The 24,238-nt window shown below is 46.0% G+C and overlaps 2 protein-coding genes across 7 annotated transcripts in view; both read right to left on the bottom strand.

Annotated features, from left to right (window-relative positions):
* Positions 1-789: 789 nt before the first annotated feature.
* WSB2 (WD repeat and SOCS box containing 2) lies at positions 790-19,044 on the bottom strand. Of its 3 annotated transcripts, none has more exons than XM_077875834.1 (9): positions 18,912-19,044; positions 12,635-12,803; positions 7,643-7,887; positions 7,359-7,490; positions 4,913-5,013; positions 3,525-3,697; positions 2,669-2,779; positions 2,435-2,542; positions 790-1,802 (listed from the first exon to the last, which is right to left on the bottom strand). In XM_077875834.1, exons 1-9 carry the CDS (start codon positions 18,922-18,924, stop codon positions 1,640-1,642), a joined length of 1,215 nt encoding a protein of 404 aa, XP_077731960.1. In that variant the 5' UTR covers positions 18,925-19,044; the 3' UTR covers positions 790-1,639. The 3 variants fall into 3 exon arrangements, with proteins under 3 accessions (XP_077731960.1, XP_077731959.1, XP_077731957.1); XM_077875833.1 differs by lacking the exon at positions 18,912-19,044 and adding an exon at positions 15,963-16,032; XM_077875831.1 differs by lacking the exon at positions 18,912-19,044 and adding an exon at positions 13,276-13,886.
* Positions 19,045-21,110: 2,066 nt separating this feature from the next.
* The window catches only part of VSIG10 (V-set and immunoglobulin domain containing 10), a 36,605-nt gene continuing 33,477 nt past the window's right edge, over positions 21,111-24,238 (bottom strand). For all 4 annotated transcript variants that reach the window (XM_077875844.1, XM_077875847.1, XM_077875846.1 and 1 more), the window contains one exon: positions 21,111-23,880. In XM_077875844.1, the coding sequence (XP_077731970.1) occupies positions 23,825-23,880 (56 nt within the window). In that variant the 3' untranslated portion in view covers positions 21,111-23,824. The remainder of the gene's footprint in view (positions 23,881-24,238) is intronic.

Genomic DNA, 24,238 nt, shown 5'->3' on the forward strand with positions numbered 1-24,238 from the left:
ATAAAGACACGGACTTTATTAAACTTGCGTTTATGTGAAAAGGCCTCCCCCATCTGATATCATAGAATCAGCTTACTCAGGAGGCTGTTCTTTATAAAGGTGGTAGGTTCTTATACTATCAAAAGGGAGAGGTTGGTTATTTCCATCATCCACATACAACTCACTCCCCAAAGATACCAAAGTTTGAAGCCCCTGGCCAAGTGGGACCTCTGGGGAGCCACCCAGAACCTCTCAGACTACACTGATATTTCAAGATAACCACAAAATTAAGAATTTGCCCAAGCCGTTCCCCACTGTCCTGTTGTACTCACTTGTTTTAAAAGGTGATTTTTTTTTCTTAGTGGAAAAAATGAAACAGTGAGCCAAGAGCTTTTTAACTTTTCCTTCAATGAAAGCCTCTCATCTTGAAAAGAAATGTTTTTCTTCAGCAACAAAGGTGGTAGAGGAGACTCTTGTACTTTTGCAACAAGTTTTATAATGTTAACACTGGCCTTCATAAAGCACCTAGTAAGAAAGCCAAAGGATAAGATGTTGCATTTCTTTTAAAATAATTTAAAATATATTAAATTTTCCAAAGGCAGATTTCATTTGAATGAGGTGTCTTGATCGATAACTACACACCACTGAAGGAGAACAGTACTTTCAAGGAGCTATTTTTGTTAAGGGGTAGAGTTGAAACTGGCTGATTAGTCTGCTGAGGTGAAGCAGCAAGTCAGACCGTACGTGAAAATCAGCCAAAGGGGTGACAACAATTCTCTACACAATGAAGAAGAGACATCTTCACAACTGTTCGACTTAAGAACTATGGTTTTTAGATACCACGGAGGAAAACACAGTTGTACCTTAACATCTGTTGAGAAAATACAAATAAATATGCTACAAATGGCAAACCACTGACAACTCAGTAGCCATTTGAACAGTCATGCAGTTTAGGAACACATCCTTGTGTAATCGGACATACACATTTGTCATCTCCTGCACATGCACACCACTGTTTATAAAAAAAAAAAAAAAAAGCCATTTATAGTGTATCAGTCAGGAGTACGGCCTCTGAGTCACCTGTAATTTAGTTAATACCTCACAGCAGACGGCTCCACGAAAACTTGGTCCTGCTGGTCAGAGGGAGCTGGAGGAAGGAAAGCACTTGCCAACATCAAAGCCACTCTGACACAGCAGGAGAGAACTTTAAACAATGTCACCACTGCACCTAGATGTGATAGTGACATGTATGAGGCAGAAGCCATACTTTGCCAGTACTTGCCAGTCAAGGGAATAATCTGCCACTACAGAGAGGCTCTCAAGGCCTTGTTACTCTGCTTATCAAATCAACAGGAGTAACTGCGCTCTGAATCAAAATGACCTGGAAAAGCGTTGGATACTGCCGTCTCTAAGTGGGCTGAGGATTTCAGGTGAGGCTCTGCTGCCATGGAAGAGGAATCCTCTCCGTGGCTGAGTCCCACAGGTCACGGAGAGAAACGGATGACTAGTCCACCAAAATCTGCTTTTGCTACACTCTGTTCACTATCTCAAAGAGAAATTCTATTTCAATCCAAGACCAGACGTTTGGCCCATCGTTCCAGCTACTCCTCTGCCAGGAAGGCTTATCTTGCTACAAGAAAACAAGACTATGGCGCGTGGCTTAAAAAGTCCTGTATGTGAGGAACTCTTTCATTTTCTTGGGGATCGGCAGTGCTAGCACTTGGTAGGTGGTCAGGAAACTTCGAAGGGCTTTTCGGCATAAGTGCTTCAGTGAGGACAGGACCCGAGGAGCTGTCCAGAACTGGACGTGGCCATCCCTTGTCCTGAAACCAAAGAGAAACCAGCGCTTTAAGACAGACCTTAGAAATCCATGTTTTCACTGTGATGGATATTACTGTTTCTACTCTGACTTGCATTAGCAGGAGACACCCAGGGAGTGCAATGCAGCCCTTAAATGCAACCCTGATGGTTGAAATCAACGTTAAGGCTGTAATGCTGAATAATTAAGGCCACTGAGAGGATCGTAAGAACTCGAGACACCTTTGTTACCAAAGTGCTATCTGTGAGCAACGGCCCCTTCTCAATCACATTGTGAGTTCCAATGTATCAGAGGGAAGAGTGCTGCCTCCTGAATTATAGATGCTCCCTATAAGGTGGTCTCTGCCCTAAATGGTTTTCCAGCGATTCTGCATCATCTCAACTTACGCCTCCTTGTGGACTTGGCCCATTAAGTGGCACGAATCATAGTTTTTTAGTTACATTTAGATTAAATACTAAGAGTAAATGATAGCCTATAATGGCAGAAAAGAATATTAGAATTTTGTGTCATCTTGGATTTCCTTAAAGCCTTCATCATAGGCAAGAACATTCTAGATTCTTTCTTTCCTTAAAAAGCTACATGGTACACTCAGCAGAAACTGTTCTCCATCTGTTCAGCTATCAGACACATACATACCCTGTGGCAATAACTCCACCATGTGGAAAAAATGTGCAGCAAAGACCATTGGTCATAGGAGCAAATGCAATTGGAGTTTTCAGTTCCAGGGCCCAGATCCTGAGGAGTCTGGACAAGAAATAGAGAAAAGAAATGCTCACACATTAGTAGACCTGGGGCCAGACCCGGAGGGTGATGCTACAGTGACTTGCAGAGATTTGCTCTGAGGCCACACACAGAATTTCTCTTCATTACCTGTCATCTGCCACTGTGGCGAGGTACAAGCCTTCAGGAGAGAAGCACACAGATCTCAGGGAGCTAATGTGGACGTCGCTGTCATCCATGGGGGGGTCAAGTTGCGTGTGGCTGAGGAGAAAGAAACAGGACAGTAGGCCTGGGGTGACAGCCACTTTCCACCCTTCACCTTCATTCCTGGGCAGGTGGCCCAAATGCTGTGGCTATATGATAGGCTCAAAGACCTAGTCTTACCCCATATGGAAAACCTTGGGAAAAGCAGACTGGAAAAAGAAGCGTATTTCCTAAGTGTCTCATGGAAGGGGCTAAAGAGTTAGTCACACTCCCTGTACTAATTTCCTTACGCAAAGTAGGTCAGCCCTCACTTTAATGCCACAGTACAAACTGAAAGTCTTTTTTCAGCTAAGATACATGATAATTATAGGACTACCTATTATTTGCTTCAGAAAACAACAGAGAGGAAAAAGACCCAAGTTTGAGAGAACATGAAAATTCATTTTGGAAATACCAGTTTCAGTAAGAGGATCATTCTGAACTTGCTACTACAGTTATTAGTAAATGGAAAGAAACAGTCATTTTGAGGTTTCATTATCACTGAATCCAGAGAAGTACACAGAGCCTCCTATACTGGTAGCCTCGAAGGCACTTGGGTCTGATTTGAGAACATAAGTGACAATGGAGTGCCACTGCATGCCACTGTCTCAGAAGCAGCACTGAATGCACAGTGCTTCTTACCCAGGCTGTCCCCTTCCCTGCCCCGGACTCTACGAGGGCCGTGCCTAACCCAAGGCAGCTTTCTCATCAGTCACCCCGACCCCCTGCCCACGAAAGTCATCAGCAGGGATTCCATCCTTACTGGAGTAACCTCAGCCTCTCGCCAGTATAGGGGTCCCACATGATCACATTGGTATCATAAGAAGCGGTGACAAGCAAGGCGGAGTCAGGGGAGAAGTCACAAGACACAACACTGCTTTGGTGGCCCTCTAGCTTCCGGATTAATGTGTAGGATCGCATGCTCCATAGAAACACCTGTGGAAAGGAATAGGTGCCTGGTTAAGGGTGGCAATAAAGTGCTTAGAATGTGAACAGTGAGTGAAATGACATAGCAATGCCTACGTCAAACCCCACGGCCAGGTGAAGCCAAGCTCTCCACTTTTGTATAGCTCTCCCAGAATGCATCACAGCGGTTAAGGTAAAGGAATAGGTCTGAATTCTTGAGACACCCAACCAGTACACATGTTCAAGGGGCCTGCTCTGAGGGAGAATAAACCCAGCCAACCTTGGGAAGACCACCTGCCAAAATGTACCATTAGATTTCTGAGTTTTGCTTCTGAGCCCTGTTTGCAAAATCACAGTGTGTTCTGATGAAGACTCAAGCCAAGAACTATCTTGTCTTTTCAGTTAAAACCAAAAACAGGGGTCAGGTGAGCTCCAGGGCTCCCAACAAAGCAGTGGCACCTTGCCAGTACATTTTACACCATGTGTTTACAGAATGTTGGGAATCTGCCCTACAACTGTACATATGATCTGATGGGGTTCATCACTTGAAAGGTCTTTGAGAATCATTAAAAATGAGATCTTATTTTCTTCCCTTTAAACTCGATTCCACATCATTCCAAACCCTAAATAAATGATTAACCACCTGGCCTGTACCACATAGTGAACTCAACTTTTCCCGAGGTAGTCACAGCAAACAGTTCAATACAGATGTAAAATTTACAAACTGTTTCCAAATTGTTCTTGAGTTTCTAATACTTTCTTAAATAACAGACGTCAGAACACCGTTCAACTAAGTAACCATCCATTTTGATTTGAAATGGAAATCCAAATTACACAGATTCTAATTAAATTGTTCAGAGGGAAATCTGAACAGAGAAATGGGTTACAACTTCTAGAATCTGAGACTCCAAAAATTTTTTTAAAAAGCTGAGACTCCAAGGGGAAAAGAAATTTAAAAAGCACAGTTTTATTATTTTGTAAAGGCAAACAAACAGCCCATCTCCAGTGATGAGAGTAATCCATCTACTTAAACACCTCCTCTCTTTTGGTTTATGTCAAAATGCAAATCAAAAGAGAGCAGGAGGAGGTGCTGGCCCATAAGCATGCCTTCTGTTAGAGCTGGTTTGCAGATGGATTTTGAGGCACTGGGCTTATTTGCCCTCTCACACATAAGGCCCGTTCAGACCTCCAGGTCTTGCTAGACTCTGGCAACAGAGGAAATGGCACCCAATGTCCGAGCCTTACCGACTTCTCTCCAGCTGCAGAGCACAGCATGCTGCAGTCGGGGGAGATGGAGCAGCAGTAAACCCACTGCAGGTGGCCCGATAACACCTGAATCTGTTTACCTGGCACAGAAAAGGAGCAAACGGTGAACCAATTCCCATAACCATACAGCTAGGGGACAGGACTGGTAGTAATGGCCCACCTACCCAATATATTCACCTGGTTCTCTATCAACTGAGCCCAAAGGCCCACTTTCTTTAATGCAGAGAAAGAAATACACCATGATTTGTCATTTAAACACCTGATATCTATTAATACAATATTTTAATCCCCAAGGAAATCATTACCTCCCGTTTCACCAAAATCCACAAGATCAGTAGGATAAAGGCTGTACATAGATCAGATCCAACCCCTTTGATAGTAGAAAACATTCTTTTCAGACTACCCACCGCCCACCCCCACCCGACTACCTCTAGTACTTTGAAGCATCCTTTCAAATGTTAAGAATGTTCTATCTTCACTTCTGTAGTTTACACTCTAATGGTCTCGCCCTCTCCCAAGGGTCCCACTGCTCTCTCTCTCACCCTCACCAGAGTGTCTGGATAGTGACGGTGCAGAATAACGAGGGCCATGTGCTCTGCAGTCAGGAGAACTTGTGTTTGAACCCTGACTCCACTGATTACTCAGCACATACCCCAGGCCCACTCACATAATTGCTCCAGTTCTGAGTTTTGGGAAAAAATTAAATGCCCATCCATAAGCATAAGAGACCATGTGGATATATGGAATACATCTACCCCATTAATTCAGATGGCACTAAGGATCTAGATTTTCCGTTTTATGGGGAAAATGTGAGGAACCCATTTTTGTGGAACAATATCCCAAAGCCCACAAATATAAGTGTCTTAAGTGTCTAAGAAGGATCATGCAAGTATAGAGGGAAATACAAAAGGTTCTTAGCATGGGTCATGATTACAGGGTGATTACAGGGAAGGCAGTGGTGGGGTGGACAAAATAGGGAAAGACATGGAGAGGATGAAAACCAAAACAAAAAAGGGAAAAAACTTTTATGAACATAATAGTTATGCATATGCCTTTAAGAGTGTGTGTGTGTGTGTGTGTGTGTGTGTGTGTGTGTATGGGTGTATATAGTGTTATTACTAATAAGTCATGGTTTCTTCAGCCATCAAATAAGAATAGTAGTACCAACACCCACCCCCAACCCCCGGGGTGGTTGTGAATGCTGAACAAATTTGGGCAGGGCTCCATACCTACAAACACTACTTAGCCCCCTCCCCTCCTGAGAAAGTCCTAGTGCGCTTGCCAGCTCCCAGTCCCCTTCAGCTAGTCTTCCCTTCCCAACCACGGAAAGATTTAAAGTCACTTCAAGGATCTTCTTTAGATGGTGACAAGCTGCCTCTGGATACACGTTAAAAATGGTACTGCCTTGGAGAAGCCTTCCCATCAGCAGATCTATCTTGTGACTTCAAGTTCCACAGCTGAGGGCAGAGACTACCCAGAGTTCTCTTGGTGACCAGATCCTATCAGATGAGGATACCACAAGCACCAACTTGGCAGTCTGACAAGTCATCAGGCGTGATTCTAAGAGGGCAGGAGTAGGTCCCCTCATGGTTGTGGAAAGCTAGCAGTCATGGCTGGGGCAAGAGTACCGGCGCCTTGGTATTATTGGGGGTGGGTGTGCCTCTGTTTTACCTGTTCATGTTGCCATTTCCTCCTTCCACCGCCCTCCAGCCCCTGCGTCCTGCCCACATGGGGAATAAAGGGCCTGGCAATAAATTCCCCTTCCCTATGTCACCTTTCCAGTTGAAGATGTATGGGCCACCTCTCTATACAGTTCTGCCCAAAGCAAAATTCCACCAAAGTTGACCCTCTCTAGCTAAGAGGATTCTGGGCAAAGATTACACTTCACAAAGAAACTTCATTTCTAATAGGAAGTACCCAACATGGACGACTTCCTCTAGATCAGTGGTCCTCAACCTAGGGAGACTATGCCTCCACATGGACAGGGAGCAATGTATGGAGACGTTTTGGCTGTCACAACTACAGGAAGTGCTTCTAGCATCTGGTAGGGAGAGCCCAGGGATGCTGCTCAACATCCTAGAATGCACAGACAGCCTGTAACAAAGAATTAGTGTGCCCAAAATGTCAATAGTGCCATGGTTGAGAAAACTTATGTGACATCATCTATTTTCGACAGGGGTGAAAACTGATTCCTAGTAATCATGTACAAAGTATACATATGCATTCAGTGCATAAACAGTGTATTTTTGGTATTGATGTTCTCATGGGGACGAGGCAGGTGTGTGATTAGGAAAAAAGGTCTTAAAAGAGTCCTTAGGAAATTCAGTTGAGAAACACTATTCTAGATAAAAATGATATTGGTAAAGTAGAGAAAGGGCAAATATAGTATTTTTAGAGCTACCAAGTAGTTCCATCACTTCCATACCATGTTTATTCAGGTCCCAGATGCGAAGAGTCTTATCCCGAGATGCCGAGACCAAAATCAAACTGCCACTGGGTGTGAAGCTCAGATCTCTCACAACATCTTGGTGGCCAGAAAGATTCAAAAGCAGGAGCCCTGGCATGGGAGCAGGAGCACTCAGTCAGTGGGAGAGGCAGCAGGCAGTCTGCTGGTCATGACTACGCCCCTCAACCAACGAGGAGGCTGGCAGCCTCTCTGGTCCCGGAGAACATGCACCCTGGGACCTTGTCCCGCCAGAAAAGACCTACCTGTCTGCACCTCCCAAATCTTGATCTGCCCATCATTGAGGCCTGTAGCAAGGATTAGGCAAGAGATGTCCGGCACTTGGGGATGGTGGCGTGCCCAAAGCTTCCTGCTAGGTGGAGAAGGCCACGGGCTAAAGGCCAAACCCCAGACAATCTGCCCACAATCCAAAGTCTTCTCCTTCGGGCTGCCTCGTCCTTTTGTATCATTTTTGCTGCTTCGGCTTTTGGCTTCAAACCCTTTAGGGATGCTGCAGGAAGCAGAGATTTCTTCGTAAGTCAAAAATTGCCACTGAGTCAACCAACTTTTCCTGCCATGATATTGGCATGCTGAGACATTAAGGTTCTAGAAACAAATTGGTCTTCGGTGAATTCTGGCATGACTTTTCATTTCTTTTTAGAATTCCCATAACAAAGACTTCACTAGCCTTAGTTCATACCGTTTGTGATAGTCCTGCAATGGGATGACCTGCCTTGTGGGATAACTAGATCACAGGAGCTCCAGGGAGCCATACGCTTCCTCAGAAAGTTCTCTCAGGTTTGGTGCACGGAAGGAAAGATGCACACAGTTTTTCCCATGAGGAAGAAAGCATGCTGTAGGTTTGGAACTAGGACAGATCTTAGAACTTGAATAGCCATCTGCTGCTCCCTGCCTGACGAGTCCTTTTATCTCTAGCTTAGAAAGCCCCAAGGAGCAAGAAAATAAAGCCTTTTTTGGCTCACACAGTTTGCTTGGTACAAGTTGGTTTCTACCTCCACTATGTTCTAACCAATTAGTGAGGTTCTTTCACTTACTTCTCTGGGTACATCCAGCACAGGAACCAACCAGCAGGGGGAAAGAGCCCACAGAACTGTGGCGAGCTACACTGACCTCAAAGATCCCATGGCCTGAACCGCTCCTTTTATGTTCTACTTATGGTGAAACACAGGCCCAGATGAGCTGCATGAGATTAATTCCCTAAGATCTAGACCCTGCCCATCACCCTCACAGCAGACCAAATCTAACAGGCTTGAGCAGTTGGTTAGCCCTGAGGCTCAAAATCGAAGTTTATTGTCTGCAGTATACTTTATCAGTACAAGTAGTAAGTCCTCCTTTTCTGTGTGACCCTGAACACACTCTGGGGTGTATTAAACTAGGGAAATGAAGATGACGAAGCTGGAACCCAGTTCCATGAAAAATCCTATATTCAATGTATATGTAACTAAGACCTCTTTATGCATTAGACTTGCCCCAAAGTTGTGAGTCATATTTTTGCCAAGTGTGTGGTTGAAATATTTTAATACTTCATATTAAATTTAACATTCTTTTAAAAAGAATTTTAACCAAGCTCACCAATAAAATTAGAAGGGAATAATTGAGGCAAACAGGCTCCATCAGCTCTAAAACTCTGTTAGTCGAAATCACAGGTTGGCAAGCTACGCCCAGGCCAGCAATCTGTTTTTATAGATAAGGTTTTATTTGAACACCACCACGTTCATTTGTTCACATGCTGTCAATGGCTGCTTTCACACTGTAACAGCAGAGCTGAGAAGTCTCAATCAAGACTATATGACTCCCAAAGCCAAAAATATTTCCCACCTGAGCCTTCAAAGGACAAGTTTGCTGATCCCAGGTCTCAAAGGTCAAATGTAGCTTGAAAACTTTGTCCTGACAAACATCTGAATGTGATAATGAATGTCTTTTTGACTGACCCTGCTCAATCCACATGCCTCCCAGAGCTGCCTAGGCCTGGCACAGTGGCCTAGGTCTGCTATCCAGGGAAGCCGTGTGGAAAAGGCAAGCCACAGGGAAAGCTCTGTTAGGACAGTTTGGTACCACCAAACCTACATTTATTTTTTTATAAAATCCTAATTTCTGCATTTGATTAAGGAAAAATCTGTAGCTACTTTATTGAAAAGGAATTAAGGCACATCTGCATATTAATTCATCTTAACATCATAGATTTAATTTCTCTAGAAAGAGATACTAAAACCTCCATTTTAGGTGTAGAGTTAATTTTCCTAGGCTCACAAAATCAGGGGCAGAACTGGAACAAGAACTTAAGTCCTGGGTATCCAAGCCTACTACTTAACAGATCCCCTGGACTTCAGAGTTTGCCAATGAATCAAGGGATGAGTTACGTGGGGGGTGCATGCACAGGAAAGGGATGGCTCAGGGCAAGGCAGAGTCACTGGGGGAATTTAACTTTACTGAAATTCAAGTTTCTAAAAGCTGCACAAGGTAGTACAATTATTTGGTTAGTACCAACTATTTCCTCAATACCAAAAGCACTATTTTTTTAAAAGTGTGCAGCACTTCAAACAAGAATCTAAAAACTTCTGATTGCCCCTTTTAAAGGACTTTTAAAATAACAATTATTTTAAATTATAAAAGTAATAAAGATGTGGGGAAAATTTGGAAGTGAGACAAGTAATAAAATAAAAATTACCCATAATCCTAACACTACTCTAGCCAGAGTAAACATTTCACTTTTGAGTTTTTATTTATGCATATGTACCTAAGTTTTTCAAAGACAAATTTGGGGGGAATCCCTGGGTGGCTCAGTGGTTTAGCGCCTGCCTTCATTTCATGCCCAGGGTGTGTGATCCTGGAGTCCTGGGATCGAGTCCCACATCGGGCTCCCTGTGTGAAGCCTGCTTCTCCCTCTGCCTGTGTCTCTGCCCCTCTCTCTCTGTGTGTCTCTCATGAATAAATAAAATCATTAAAAAAAGACAAATTTGGATATTACACATATGGTTTTATAGCTTACTTTTTTATTAAGTCTTATAAACATTTTCCTAAGTTATTATTCTTCAAAATGTGTGATTTTTCCCTAAAACAAGTAACTTCTCACTTAACATATTAAACAATAACATTTCTCTTATTATTTTAAGCAACAGATACACAAAATGGATTAATACTCAAGTTCCCTGAGTTTATACTGGACAGATAGATATATTTACCTGTAGTGACATATATGTTTGAATATAAGAATGATTTTCAGGAAAACAGAGTTTTCATTTGTACACTTTTAAAAAAAATTCTTTTTCAGACTCTAAATTTATACCAGACTGGATATAAAGTTGAGTTTCTTGCATTTAGGGTAAGATATCAATAAAAAAATTGAAAGACCTCAGCATTCTCATTAAACTGACCACAGAAGGAACTGAAAATCATGATTAAAAAAAAAGTCTCTGAAGGCTGCAAAAATATTCTATGACAATGCCATGATTTCCTTTACCATCCTTTCACTACCAGGTTTTAAGTGATTTCTGATTTTTCCCTACTATAGAACTAATTCCGTGATGAAAGTCAGTGTATAGAAATAGATGACCCCATTTCTGAGATTCCTAGTAGCAGGAAAAACATCTTCAAGGTCCTTGATGCAGAATGCCGAAAAGCCAGATATACACCCCTCAATCCTAGTGGTGCCCAGAATACTTGTCTTAGCAAGCTCTTGTCGGTGGGACCTGTCACCAAGGCCACAAGTTCCAGACTGAACTTACAAAACACTTTAATCTAATGTGTAATTTATAAGAAATGCCTAAAGCAAAATAAATGGGACCCTCAAGGGGAGAGGCCACAGTGGGTTTATTTCAAGATTCCCAGCCCCTAGCTCAACGTCAGGCAAAGATTTCCAACAAATGCTGCCTGAATAAACACAGACCCATGTGGAGTTGCCCTGTCCCTGGTTGGGCCATCTGACCTGGAGCTCACACCATGCAGACGCTGGGCCCTGTCCAGCCCAAAGAAAGAAACCAGTGAATACCAGAAACAATTTGGCTGATAAAAAAAAAAACAAAACAAAAAACAAATTTAAAAGTGGGCAAAGGATGTGCAATGGATGTTTCTTCAAAGAAGATATACCACAAGGTGCTCCAAGTCAGAAACCATCAGGAAATGCAAATCCAAACAATGAGATGCCATTTCCCATTCTACTAGGATGGCTCTGCTAGAATGGAAAAGACAGGGACGCCTGAGTGGCTCAGTGGTTGAGTGTCTGCCTTTGGCTCAGGACGTGATCCCATAGTTCCGGTATTAAGTCCTGCATCGGGCTCTTTGCACAGAGCTTGCTTCTCCTCCCTGTGCCTCTCTCTGTCTCTCTCTGTGTGTCTCTCACGAATAAATGAATAAAATCTTTAAAAAAAAATAAAATGGAAAAGACAGAAAATAATTAAAGTGTTGAGGATATGGAACAGGTGTGGAGGATATGGAAATCCCACACATCACTGGTGGGACTGCAAAATGGCACAGCCACCTTCAGCAGCAGTCTGTTTTCCAAGTGGTGGAATACTGCAAGCACGTGTCCATGCAAAAGAATGCCATCCATACATGTGCACAGCAGGATTATGCAAACAGCCAAAAAGGGAAAACCACCTTAGCGTCCAGCAACTGATAAATGTATACATAAGGTGAGCTGTCTCCATACAATGGAGGATTATTGGGCAGTAAGAGGAAATGCTGATACCATAAGAGGGATGACTGGAAACCTTATCCTCAGTGCAAGAAACCTATCACAGAAGACTATACGGTGTAAGATTCAATGTACAGAAGTCCAGAATAAGCAAGTCAACAAAGACAGAAAGGGGATTTGAGGCCGCTCAGGGCTGGAGATTGGAGGATGACAAGTGAGGGATGTGGGGCTGCTTTCTGTGGCAATGATAATGGTTTTGAGATTAATCATGGTGAGAGTTGCACAACTCCCTGCATATACTAAAAGCCACTGAACTGTGTGCTTTAAATGTGCAGATTGTATGGTATGTAAATTATATCTCATTAAAGCTGTTAAAAAATAACAGCAGGGCTAACATGATCTCCACAGAATTAATTTTCACACGAACTGACCGTGGGACTCTGGAAACCCCAATGATCAATTTCTGAGCTGCTGGCAGCCATCCCCCCCTTCCTGTGCTCAGGCAGGGAGACCCCAAAGGGCAGGGAGTAAAGTGGGAACCCACTCTGGTTCCCCGCCATGAGAACTTCCCCATTCCTCTGGGTTTGGGGGTGTGAGAACTTACAACTGCTCCTCCAGCGGCCAGGGGATCAGCTTGACGATGCAGTGTCCTTGAGACCAAGCGAACCAGGAACCATCTGGGGAGAAGGCGACACTCCAGGTCTCACAGCTCGACTTCCAATCAAACTGATGGGGGCGCCCGGGCTTGAGCTCAGCAAGCAGCAGCGGTTCCTCTGAGACAGGAGACAGCATGCTTCAAATAAACACTCTCACTTCCAGGGGCGAGGGAAGTAGGGAGCCAGGCTCCGGACCACCTTGCTGACTCAGACCCAGGAAAGCCACCATCTCCCCACGGCAATGGGTGATAGTTTGGATTCCGGGAGGGAGTTGTCATTTAAATGACCTGCGGCAATCACAGGAGCCATAGGCCACATTCCAGCGCAGTTACTCAGCCCTGGCACTGGCCACTGCCGGTTAACCATGACTCAGAGTAACCTTTGTACGAGTGACCCGGGTGAATGGGGGCCTCATTTTCCTATGAATGCCTGAAGAGGAAGAAAGGAGAGCCGGTCAGGCTGGGACCAGGCTAGATGGTACAGATTAGGAAGCCTTCCAATGGATTTAAGGTCTCCCCAAAAGAACCTGCCAGCTGGGGAGCCAGTGCAAGAAGGAATGTCTGAAACTCAAAGGCTCCCGGTCACTCACCAGCATCCTCCTCCTCATCAAGGCGAAAATGTGCAGCACCCGCCATGCTTCCTGTCGTTCAGACCCCTTGATCTGGCCTCCCATTTCCATCTCTGCTCTAGTTTAAACTTCATCCCAATCTCGCCCAGAACTTTTATAAGACAGCCCTGATTTTCCTGGGCCCAGGAACTCTGCTAAAGCTGGAACACACATCACCTTTCCCTCACATTCCAAGGCTCCCACCTGGGTACACAGTGAGGGCAGCGGAGCCCAGGCCCGCCTCCTTCCTGTGACCTCTGGCCACCTGCCACACTCTGGCCACACCCCAAGCAGCTCACTCAGGTTCACACCTGAACTGATGAGAATCCCAAGCACATATCCTGATCTCTACCCAGGCAGAAATCAGTCCCATCCTGCTTACTTCATTATCTCCTATAGTTACAAATTACCCTCTACCAGAATTTAAGCACCCTGTTCGAACACCAAAATGATTTCATTTTCCTTTCCCTCGGGGCTGTGCATGGTGCCTTGTGAAGAGCGGGTGCTGCATTGGCGCTTCTTCAGCCACCTGGAGGGCAGTTTCTAGGTCAAGTCTCTACTCTAACAGAAGGTTCTCAAATGGCTGATGCAGATCATAAGTTAAAGGCATTCAGGGGGATCCCTGGGTGGCTCAGAGGTTTGGTGCTTGCCTTCGGCCCAGGGTGTGATCCTGGAATCCTGGGATGGAGTCCCACATCAGGCTCCTTGCATGGAGCCTGCTTCTCCCTCTGCCTGTGTCCCTGCCTCTGTCTCTCATGAATAAATGAATAAAATCTTTTTTTTTTAAGATTTATTTATTTATTCAGAGAGACAGAGAGGCAGAGACACAGGCAGAGGGAGAAGCAGGCTCCATGCAGGGAGCCTGATGTGGGACTCGATCCTAGATCTCCAGGATCACACCCCAGGCTGCAGGTGGCGCTAAACCACTGCGCCACCGGGCCTGCCCAATGAATAAAATCTTTGGAAAAAAAATTAAAAAATAAAGGCATTCAGAATTTTTTTGATCACTAATTATGATTATGATACATACTCCTATAAAAACTGGCTTCCATTCCGAATGAGGTCACTTCCTGATGGCTACATTCCACTTCAGTAGTTTTGAGACCTTGACCCTTTTATGCCTGTCACCAGATAGATACTAATTTAAACAGCCCCTATTTCATATATTTTAGGATACACCTTTAGAGGTCTTCTCACACTTTGACCTCACTGAAATCAGGATGTGTCTTACACATGATGAATTTTTATAGTTAAATAGGCAGTATTTTTTTCTCAGTGATACATATAAACCATGGTATCTTGGGTTCAACGAAACAGATGGTAAACATGCATATGTAGTGAGAAGCATATCTGTATATGATATTTATATATGTATATATATAATACTTCCTGGTATATATAATATAGAAGATAATGTAGGTAACTACCTCATTTTATAAAATAAATGTGTTGCTGAAGATTCTGTCTTTAAATAGAATTTTAATCTATGAGACCTTTGGTGGTTTTGCCATTTAAAGAAAAATTAAGTTTCCTTGCAAAGAGAATATTCATTTCGAGGTTCTATGTATAAATCTAGGTTTTAATACATTAAGTCTATCTAAACTGGCATTTGTTTAGGCCTAAACAAAGGATTTCTCCTGAAATCTGTACGTTTGTACATGGCATCTTTTCATTTACACAATTACTGTCTGTATGAGCATATTCCTTTAGGTGGGAATATATGCATGTTAAAAAGTTATTTTACATTTTCAATCCAAAACAGGTCTCTCAATATTACCAAGCAACTCTGTTGCATTGTCTTCATTCTCATTATTCCTAGACATTTTCTTATGGTGATCTAGCCCTAAACTGTCAATACCTCCTTCATGCAATCCAGTGGTTCTGAAGGGATGGTGCCCCCTGGGGACACGCCGACATGTCTGGAGACATTTTTGGTTGTCATAATTGGGGGTGGAGCTACTGGTATCTAATGAAAAAACGTCATGGATCCTACTAAGCATCCTAGAGTACACAGGACAGCCCTCCCTAACAAAGGATTATCTTGCTCAAAACATCGATAGTGCTAAGGTTGAGAAACTCAGATGTAGTCAAATATTAAATGACATCGATTGATCTGGAGGAACATTTTTATCTATTGGAGGATAGATATCTATTCCACCCTGATAATATTCACACTTGGTTCACCTCCTCCACAACAGGCTGTAGAAACTATCTATCCTCTTGACACCAAGAAGGCTTGGCCGATACAAAAAGGGGTCCTCCTTGTTTTCTTTTCCTTACTTCCCAAACCAAATCCATTAACAAGTTTTATCAAGGCTGTTTCCAAAAGGCTTGGCAAACCTAACCTCTCTCCATCTCCATGGCTACTATTCTAATCTATGCAAACCATCTCATCAATGTCATCTCTCACTAAGCAGCCTTCCAACTGTTCTAGCTTCCATTCTGCTCCTCCCCATCCATTCTCAAGTGATCGGTTTCAACCATTCTTAGAATAAAATTCAAGCTCCTTACCATGCCCCTGAAGCCTTGTATAACCTCACCCCAGGCTTTCATCTCCTATCTGGGCCTATAACTCTCCCCTCTCTGCCCCAGGCTCCAGCCTTCCTCACCCCCTGACTGTGCTCAATTAGTTACCACCTGAGGGCCTCCGGACAAGCTAGTCTCTTCACCTGGCATACCCTTCCATGACTGGCACCTTCTCTTCATTCGGTCTTGGCTCAAATAACTCCTTCGAGTCAATCTCCTTCACAACTCCTCACGTCATGTTATTTACAACACAGTCACCATTATGACTAGTTATCTATCTCCCCCCAACCAGGACAAATCCAGAGAAGCAAGGACCTCGTATGTTTATCCTCAGTGCTGAACAGAGTTCCTGGCAGAGAGCAGGCAGGCAGTATTTGTTGAATAAATAAACATGGTACACCTCTTTAAATATAAACAAAATGAAGCCCCTTAAAGTATTATGATGCCTATGCCAAACATTTCATATGAAATGCTTCTTAAACAAGAGCCATACCCAGATTTCACACTCTATTTCTGTGATTTGGAGATTTAATCTCCTGCTATTTCAGGCTCAGGAATCCAGGAGCTAAAAGAAGAAAAAAACTCAGGGACTCCTGTCTCTTCATTTCTAGAACTAAGGAAATTCTGAAGTGGAGTCTGGGCCCAAACTAAACTTGGCTGCTGGGGGCGAAAAGCCATAATTAGTGCAGAACTTAAAAAAAAAAAAAACAGAGCAGAGAGGATTCAGCTTTCATCTGGGACTGAACATGCCATGGTCCTTCATGGTGAAAAGGCCCACGGATCAGGGTCTTCTAGTTAAACATTGGGCTGTATTTGGACAACCAGGCTGAATGGAAAATATATTTATTATTGGCTTCTTCCACGCAAGGACATTCACCTGAACATAGAGATGGAAGCAATGGCTCACTCCAGCCAGCAAGAAGCTTGATTTTTCCTGCCTTAGCATCTTGACATTAGCTGTTTCATCTGACCCGGAAAATGGTGGGCCCAGATCTTTGTCTGAGGACTCCATTCAGGGCTTAGTGTTGATGTCACCTTCTTAGAGACCTTCCTGGCCTCACTATCTGAAGTGGCTCAGTCACTTTCCTTTCCTTCCGTTCAATTTTCTTTATAGGTACTCGCTCATCTTGCCTTGATTGCTTGTTTTTATATATTTACTGTCTATCTCTTCCCCACCCACCCCCAAACTTGCCTATCTGCTTGCTGCAGCTGTCCGATACAGTAACCGCTAGCCACACTTGACCACTGACCATTTGCAATATGCCAAGTCCAAACTGAGGCGGGCTCTTAAGTATATAACACACGTCATGCTTAGAACTTAGTACCAAAAAAACCTAATATATCAATAATTGTGATTACATGCTGAAATGGTAATATTTTAGATGTGTTGGATTGACAGATACAATTTTAAAACTGGTTTCACCTGTTTCAGTTGTTTAATGCTGCCACTACAACATTTTAAATAACAGTTGTGGCATTCTAGTTCTATTGGTCAGCACTGGCCTAGAGAGTGCCTGGCACACAGTAGATACTCAATAAATATTTGTCGAAAGAATAAATGAATTCTAACCAGTGCTCTGAAGAATATCTACTGTTGTCCATTGTAATCCCATTACAATGGGCTTTATTCAGTTTCAAAAGAACATAAAAGTCTCTAGCCTTTTTTTTTTTTTTTTTTTACAGCAACTTGGCAGCTCTCAACAGCTCTGCTCACACCCCAAAACACAGTCGTCAATCTTTAGGAAAAACTCAGAACTGGAAACAGATTCCAGCTAAAAAGGGAGACTAGCTACAGATCGCTTTCAGTTTTAACTATAAGGAGTCAATGGAAACAACAGCGGAAGCTATAAAAAGATTCACATAAGATTCAGACAAACAGTAGGGGCCATTTAAAAAGTGGTAACACTCACTGAAAAGAAAGCCCTTATCTAGATGGGAAGGCAGAGAGAGCTGCCTCTACACCTTTTACTGAATGCCTGACTACAGTAAACAAAGAAATGTCATTTCCCAAATTAAAAAGTTACACCACCCCAGGGAATACCCTGATTTGAACCTACCCACCCACAATCCCCAGCTCCATCAAACTAGCCAGGGAAACGCAAACATCAACAACCAGAATCCTTCAGAGCAAGACGAGGCTTGAACTTCACTGGAAGAGTACCAAGACATTCTGCAACAATTCTAAACCTCAGGCCTTGACCCCTTCTGAGAATTTTCTCTAAAGAAACTGCCTTTAAGCACGGGGGTATATTCAAGAGTTGGAACTCCCAGAATACATCCCAAGCCCACCCCAAATTTCTGTACAGGGAGAGTTTAGAGGCAAAGTGGTTGGAAGCGAGAAGACAGAGGGATAGTCTGGAGCTCTGACTTCGACACTGTTTTCTGATGACAGCTGTTAACAAGGCATGCACCTCACCCATCAATGTATCCTAAACTTGCCCGATCAAACATGCCAGCAAGGATCAGCATCCCCAGCCCCACCCCACCTCTAGAATAAGTCTCCTCTTGGGAGAGACTCGCAATAGATATTTTTAAATAGGGACCCAAACCCCATTCTTACGAACAGGCAAGTTTGGGAAGCCCCCGACCACCCACCCGGGCAAGTCCTATTATTATCCCATTTTGCAGATACAAAACCGACCTGAGCGGCCGGTGCGCGATCACACCGCTCGCAAGGGACGGAGCGGACTCCCACCCACACCTGCAAGTGCGTCACCCGGCACCTGGGCACCCACCCCCGGGGTTATCACCCCCTGCGGGCCCGGCGGCCCCCGCAGTCCCCCTGGGCGTAGGCGTCGGGCCTCGGAGCCTCCCACGGTCCTGGGGGATGCGGACCCCCGGCACGCAGTGGCTCCAGCTCCTCGGGTCCAGTCCGCAGCGGGCGGGAGACCGGGTGGCGGCCTCTGACAGCGAAAGTGAAACAAAGCTGAGCGCCCGGCGCGCCCCCAGCCGCCGGCCCGCGCGGACAGCCCCGGCCTGCGCTCGCCCCGCGCCCCTCCCACGGCCGCGCCCGCGCCCGCGCCCCCGCTCGCCCCGGGGGGAAGGGGCCCGGCCCCGCCCGGCGGGAACCCGCGCGCCCCGGCCCCGCTCACCTCCGGCCTCCATGGAGGACGCGCGCGGCCCCGCGGCAGGCGGCGGGCGCCTCAGCCCCCCGGGCCGCCCGCCCTCATGCCGCCCCCAAACAGCCCGCCCCCGCCCCGGCCCCCACCCCGGCCCCCGCCCCGGCCCCCGCCCCGGCCCCGGCCCCGGCCCCGCCGCCGCGCCCGCCGCCGCCCGGAGAGGCCATCAGCTGCTTCCCGTCACATGGCGGCGGGAGCGGGCGGGGATGCGCGGGGGGCGGGGCACGGGGCGAAGGGGCGGGGCCTCGGGGGAACGGGGTGGGAGGGCGGGGGGGCCGAATAAGACCGGGATGGGGAGGTACGGCAGACGGCTGGGAGGAACGCGGGGGGCGGGGCCGGGGGAGGGGGGGGCGGGCAGGTGACTGCGGACGGGATGCATCCGGGGGCGGGGCTGAGGGAAGGCGGTGGGGGATGCAGGTGAGCGGGGCCGGCTCAAAGCCGGGGGCTGCGGGGACTGAGAAGCCGGGGAGGGGTGAAAGCCGGGTGGGGGCAAGCCGGGAGCGGAAGGAACGCGGCGACAACGGCGGGGGGGGAGTAGGCGCAGGAGTTGAAGGCAGAAGACGGGGTGCGGCAGGGAGTCCGGGGTGGGGGGCAGGGCTGAGAAGAGAACCGGGGAGGGGGGCGGCGAGCAGGACGGAGACTGCGGCTGGAGAGCGAAGACCTGAAGACGCCAGGGATCGGGGGAGCTGGGGGTGGCGGAGGGCGAGGAGAGAACTGGGGAGGGGGGCCCGGGAACCCCCTGGAGCCGCTGAGACGGGGGTAGGGAAGGAACGAGACTGCGGAATAAATGGGGGCGCTGGGGCCGGGGACTCGGAGGTTACACGGGAGCCGTGGCGGAGGAGCCTAGCTCCGGGGCTGGGAATGAACGAGGACCAGAGGAGGGGGTGCGCCCCGGCTTCTAAAGCGTGGGAACCAGAAAAAGACCAGCCCAGCGGGAAATGGAGGGTGAAAACGAGCGTGTCCGGGTTAAAATGGGCGGTGAGGAAAGAGGCAGCGGGCCGGACCAAAAGAGGGGGGGATCCCAGAAGAGCGGGGGTCCAAAAATGGAGAAGCTGGGTAAACATGGGTGTGACCCGGGAGGGCTGGAGGTCGCGGAAAGAGGTGTTGGGGGACTGCACGGAGAGAAGTGAAACAGGGGCACGGTGGGGGCTCAGGAACCTTCTTGGGGGGATTAAACCCACACATAGGGGCACCTGAGTGGCTTAGTGGTTGAGCATCTGCCTTTGGCTCAGGTCGTGATCCCGGGGTCCTGAGATCTAGTCCCCCATCGGCCTCCCCACAGGGAACCTGCTTCTCCCTCTGCCTGTGTCTCTGTCTCTCATGAATCAATAAAATTAAAAAAAAAACAAAAAACAAAAAAAAACCCCACACATACTCAAAGGGAGGGGCTGGGTTGAAAGGAACCTGGGATACTGAGGTTAAGGGTTTTGTTAGGGAATAAGAAGAGCTGGGGAGCAAAGTGGGGGGCAGCAGAGGCAACCTGGAGCGCAGTAAAGAAAGCGGGTTTGGTGGGAGGAGGAATGACCTAAGAGGGGGACTGAAAGCTTCCTCTAAGCACTGAGGTCTAGAGCAGGAAATCTGGAGGGATGTGTAGATGTTATAGGGGCTGCAGTTAGCTGAGTGCGGTGAAGAACTCCAAGGCCGCTCAGAGCTACAGGACAGCTGATAGCATTCATCATTTCAGACAGTCCAAGCAGATCCATGTTCTTTCTCCCTGAAGACTGCTACCCTAGTCCTTTCATGTTAGAAAGCATGCAGTCTGACCAAAACCATGCGTATGCAGGGGGGGGGGGAAAGAAATGGAGAAGAGGCACCTGGGTGGCTCAGTGTTTGAGCATTTATTTGCCTTGTGCTCAGTCAGGCCTGGCTCAGGTCTGGCTCAGGTCGTTATCCCCGGGGTCCTGGGATTGAGTCTCTCTGTGTCTCTCATTCATAAATAATTTTTTTAAAAATGGAAGAACAAGTTTCTCAGATCAGGAAAGGTGCAGGTGTCTCAGTGAGTGTGAGAGTATGTACAAACAATAAAATGGCAATGAGAATGCTATCATCACCAATACAGGTAAGTATTGGTAGTAAAGGTAGGAAAAAAAGAAAAACAACAACAAGGGGAGGCAAATCCATTTCTCCAAATCTTTGTTTACTAATCAAATCTAAATCAAGATCATGAAAGCATTTATTTAAAAATAACTTTATTCCATAATCTTTTTTAAAAAATCCATATTATACCTCAGAATAAATTTCTCTTGCCCATTCCCCCCACCCCCATCACACACCAAATATTAAAATGTAAATAATGCAGAGGGATCTGCTCATTCTTCTTCGCAACAGTTCCTGGTCAGTCCGTGGTGAGAATTACCAGTTGGTACTTCCTGCATCACAATAAATTTTACCTGGCAGGGATGATTTTGCAGATTTCGGTGCATGCATTATGGAAGTTTTTCATCATGGGCTATCTGCAGGAATAGGGCCTGTATGTGCTTGTGAGAATTAGAACTAATTTCAAAGCCACAGGATTGCCTTCTGAAATGTCAGTTGTGATAGCCCTTAAGTATTTATCTTCCTGGTCCTGATAAACAGATCTTGGAGTTCACAATACATTCAGATAAGATTGTGTAACAGCACAATGTAACAACTTGGACTTTGCCACACAGTTTGTAACCCACTATCAACATGTTTGTAGTTTGGGGTTGGATCATCTTAAAAGAAAGCCCTAATTCTTTAAAAATCCTTAAAACTTGAAGACCGCCAGTACCTGTGCTCTTAACTGGCCCAGCTATATCGATGTACACACAGGGCTCAGAAACAAGCGACAGAAGTTGTGGCTCAGCTAACCTAGGGTTTATAGTGTTTGGCAATAAGACCTGGAAGCCCCCAACTGCTAGTGGAAAAATCCTTCTCCAGAGATTTCCCATCATCAGGTGCATATGCAAGAGAAGAAGTAGTTATGGAAAGCATCTCAGTCATCTTTCAAATCATTCTCTGGGTTCGTATCTAGGGACTTCTTTTCCTGTTTCTTTTTTTTTAAATATGGTTGACTCTGTAGAGTGAACTCTCAAATTCACAGAATCACAGAAGATTCTAAAGGGACATGAGCTCAGAGTTCAGTGACTTTAGAAGCAACTCAAGTCTCCTGTTCTAAAACACTAATTTAGCCATCCAGAGGGATGAAGTACAGGAAGTACTAGGCAACAGAAGCCTGAGCACGCAAGAATTGCAGTTCGCACCTATTCCTGAGGGGTGGAAAGTGCAGTCAGCTCCTGCGATCCACAGGGCTCCAAGCTGGGGACAGGGCTCACTTCTAGAGATTTGCTCAGTACAGCCTTTTCATCCATCCAAGAAAATAGACCCCCTCTACACCACAGCTGCAGGGGAAGGCTGCAGATAACCAGTTTCTTATCTTACCTGAATCCCAGTCCCTGTTATTTGGAGAAAGGAAGCTCTCTCTGAAGCCCTAGGTCTTGCCTATTAAGCAGGATATGAGCATTAAAAAGTGCAAAGTCAAGTCAGATTTTCATGTTCAGCATACGTCTTTTGCACCCTTATTAGGTTTCTGACATTTAAGAGGCTTGGATGAAATCAGAGAAGAAAAATCTCTGGGCTGTATAGGGATCTGGAAACAGCTTAAACTCATCAGATGTTATTTGATTTAATTCAAAACTTAGTATTATTGATCAATGCATCCTCATAAGGTGTAGAGAAGCAGTAGGAAGGAAGCAACTTTTCCCATTCCTATTTCCAAGATGGAGAAACTGAGGCCAGATGAACTAGTCTGCCCAGGGAGTACTTATCACCAGATACTCCATTGCAAAACATTTCTCCTGCCTTCTTTCGGAGCCACAGGAAAAAAGAGGAGAATGGGAGAGTCTGAAAGCTACCAGGGTATCACCTAAGAGGCTTTTGTATTAGTATGAAGCTCTGCAAAATGAGAGGTTCTAATGAAAGGCACTTCCTCTTAGGGGCCCCTACCTCTTTTGAAAAGAATTATATACCTCCAGGGAAGCAAATATGGTCAGGAGAGCTCTGATAATGCTCTCCTCTGAAACCATTCTATAAAGAACAAGAGACCCAGGCAACAGCTTCTAATTTACAGTTGACATTGTTTCTTCCACTAGAGAGGGCAAAGTCCAGAGGGTAAGAAATTGTCTACTGAATACCTCCTGGACACTTTCACATCCACAGATACCTCATTCAGTCCCCACTGTGCCATAAGGCAGGTAATCACTTCACCTGTTTTACAGATGAGGAAACAGAGGCCCAGGGAGGGGTAAAGCAACGTGCCGGAGCCCAGGAACAAGCAAGTGACAAGGCCTACTCTCAAGCCTAGGTGTTTCCAGCTCCAGAACCTGAGCCAAAGTGCCTCCCTCTGACTAGCATCAGTGGCTGACACCTCCTTAACCTTTTCCAGGGGATGTCTGGTTTTCCAGCTTCCCTGCGCAGTGACAAAGGAGGCGTCTCTATCACTGCATGCTATTCCCTTGTGTATTGGGGCAAGCTACTCCCAGACCACAAATAGTGCACTGAGAGCCTGGAAGTCAAGTGCTTCCTCCTGCTCCTGCTACCTCCGCATCAGCATCAACCAAGATGAAGCCAGAAGTCACAGTGGAACAGGCACCTCAGGGGGCAAATGCATCTTTCCCCTATTGGCTACCCATCCCCAACACTTGTTAACATCCATGAGAAAACTTACAGCAAATCAAGCCAATTTGCGGGGGGCCGGGGGGGGGGAAGAAAATCCATGTTTTTTTGTTTTTTGTTTTGCTGAGAGTCCCAAACCATTTTAAGCCTTCAGGCAGGGGCACAAGTCAAGTCAAAGCAGAATGAAAAGCTCATCTTCGACATTGCTTTCCAAGCTTTTAGGACAGGATCGTGGAGGACAGTTCTCTTGTTCAAACAGGCCTGTCTTCTTCCTGAATGATATCACTCTGCTCCTCACTGCTGTTGTCTGGAGAGGAGGGAAAAGCAGATCCGCATCTGAGGGAGCTCAGCGAGAGGTCATTCTATCTACACCCTCAGTTTGCAATCACTGCACCTGCCAGTTCTTTACTGGTCGGCCTCAGAACTGGAAGTCATGGGGGAGCAGGTGGGGCAGATGCATGTTCCCCTTTTCTCCTGTTCTTTCACTCAGAATCCTCTAGACGTGCTTGATGCTATCTACCCTGCATAAACCTGGTGTGTGCCGTTCCCCTCATCTGGAATACTCTCTTGCCTTTCTGCTTCTTCAAACTCAACTGTCCTGAAAGACTTGCCTCATCTCCTCCTTCCGCCATTTAGCTTCTCCCGACCAAGGCAGAGCCCCTCAA

This window comes from Canis aureus, chromosome 27 (assembly GCF_053574225.1).
Source record: "Canis aureus isolate CA01 chromosome 27, VMU_Caureus_v.1.0, whole genome shotgun sequence".
NCBI classification, from domain to species: domain Eukaryota; kingdom Metazoa; phylum Chordata; class Mammalia; order Carnivora; family Canidae; genus Canis; species Canis aureus.